Below are 1,724 nucleotides of genomic sequence, written 5' to 3'. Positions count from 1 at the left end.
ATAGTAAGTAATTTAGAGCAGGAAAAGGCGAGGCATACAGACAGAAGAAATAGTGGAGATATAAAGAAAAAAAAATGTAGTTCCCTTTTCCAACCACTTACTCATTCAGTTGACAGGAAAAACTATAGTTTCCCTTCTTGCAGGCCATTGTGGCAGCGCAGAATTAAGCTCGGGATCTATTTTCAGTTTGGACCGAATTATTGTTCTTGGGGTGTTTTTAAGTTGGTGTCTTTGAAGGGCGCAAAATGGTCCGCCCCAAAACGAACTGTCACAGGAGAGAGAGAGGTTAAAACTGCATCTAGACGTGGATGGCTTGTTTGAGTAAAGAGAAGCAAGTATGTTCATTTCGTGCAGGAAAACTTTGTACAGGTTGCCCTATCAGACATGGTATAAGAGACCAAGTGGAAAAAGAAAAAGATGAAGACTAATTGGAAGTTACAGAAGCACTGTTTATTATCAATGGTCAGGTCCAAATCGCCCACGGGATGTTATCCTTCAACGACGACATTCACTGAAACGACAACAGCAGTTTGGGGTTCACAGACCTTGGTCAGTGGTGTACAGGTTGGTGTTTGGCTCTCGCGCGTAGAAGACGTGAGGTCGATTCCCGTGAGTGGGAAGTACTTTTTTTAAAGTCGAGTGCCTCTGTCTGCTTGAATGTTATCTCTCAGCCATGTGTTAGCCCTGACAGGCTTGGTCGAAGCAGCCCTCCTCCTAAAGGATTGACATTCTGTTGATGTAAAACATTAATTACTATTTGCTATCTGTTTATGTGGTCTCATTGGCTTCTGTAGTTATCTCCACCCTGCAACATTGGGCCTTCTGCACACCCATCAGGTTTGTGTGGCCTGCAAGTGGACAGCCTCTGTGTGGAGTTTTGCTGGTTCAGTGGAAAGTTTTCGGTACAGTTATTTCCCTTGACTGTAAGATTCAGCACGGACTACGCAATTAGGGAAGGAATGGCGCGTCAAGTACGGCGCTCTTGGATTCTTTGAAAATGCTTCAGAGGGATCTGTCTCCCTGTGGTTTATCTATCACCTGAATACGGTCATTGTGTCGTTGTGCTTCTCTTTCTTCAAACCAAAAATACTGCTCTGAATTCTTGAACTTTGCGATGCTTAAAATATCTTCAAGACACTTTATCGTCTTGACTCCGTCACATGGAAGATGGCCCTAAAAATGGGAGGTCATCAGAACCATTATATAACCTTACACCGCTGAAAAGGGTGTAAGATCCAAACCATGCCATATCCTCCCCATCTTGAGGGTAGCATACAAGGACCTTACTATATAACCTCCTTTGTAGCACCAAACAACATGTTGCTGGTACACTCAAGGTTGGGTAAGAAGATGGGGGGAAGCATAAAAATCTTACTCCTGATTTCAAACCAAACATCGTAGCAATATCTAGAGGGGCCCTTTATGCTCCCATCACTATGGCCATAAAGATAACAGCCTCTGGTTACTGCGGAATGCTACTCGAGTTGTGAGAGTTTATGCTTAGATTACGGCAGGGACTGAGAGAGTCTATATGATTATCTCCTCACGCCGGTATCACGGGTGATAGATCTTTGAACACCTGTATGACGCGCGTGCATCGCGGCCTGTGTTGCCAAAGATTCTCTGATCTACTACGGTAATAGACGATCTTTGAGGTTGCAGCAAAGATCGTGTAGTAGAGAATCTTTGGTTGCAGTGACGGTAAAAGTACATTTTGAGCCCCC

The 1,724-nt window shown here is 44.1% G+C and overlaps 1 protein-coding gene across 1 annotated transcript in view; it reads left to right on the top strand.

Moving 5' to 3' along the window:
* The window catches only part of LOC101855542 (endochitinase A), a gene marked incomplete at its 3' end in the record, with an annotated part of 26,584 nt that overhangs the window by 436 nt on the left and 24,424 nt on the right, over positions 1 to 1,724 (top strand). The window contains exon 2 of the mRNA XM_035973586.1: positions 795 to 902. Coding sequence (XP_035829479.1) covers positions 795 to 902 — 108 coding nt within the window. The remainder of the gene's footprint in view (positions 1 to 794; positions 903 to 1,724) is intronic.

The sequence above is a fragment of the Aplysia californica genome, unplaced genomic scaffold (assembly GCF_000002075.1).
Source record: "Aplysia californica isolate F4 #8 unplaced genomic scaffold, AplCal3.0 scaffold01457, whole genome shotgun sequence".
NCBI lineage: Eukaryota > Metazoa > Mollusca > Gastropoda > Aplysiida > Aplysiidae > Aplysia > Aplysia californica.
The sequence above is the reverse complement of the archived record's forward strand: the minus strand, read 5'-3'. Positions and strand labels throughout refer to the sequence as shown.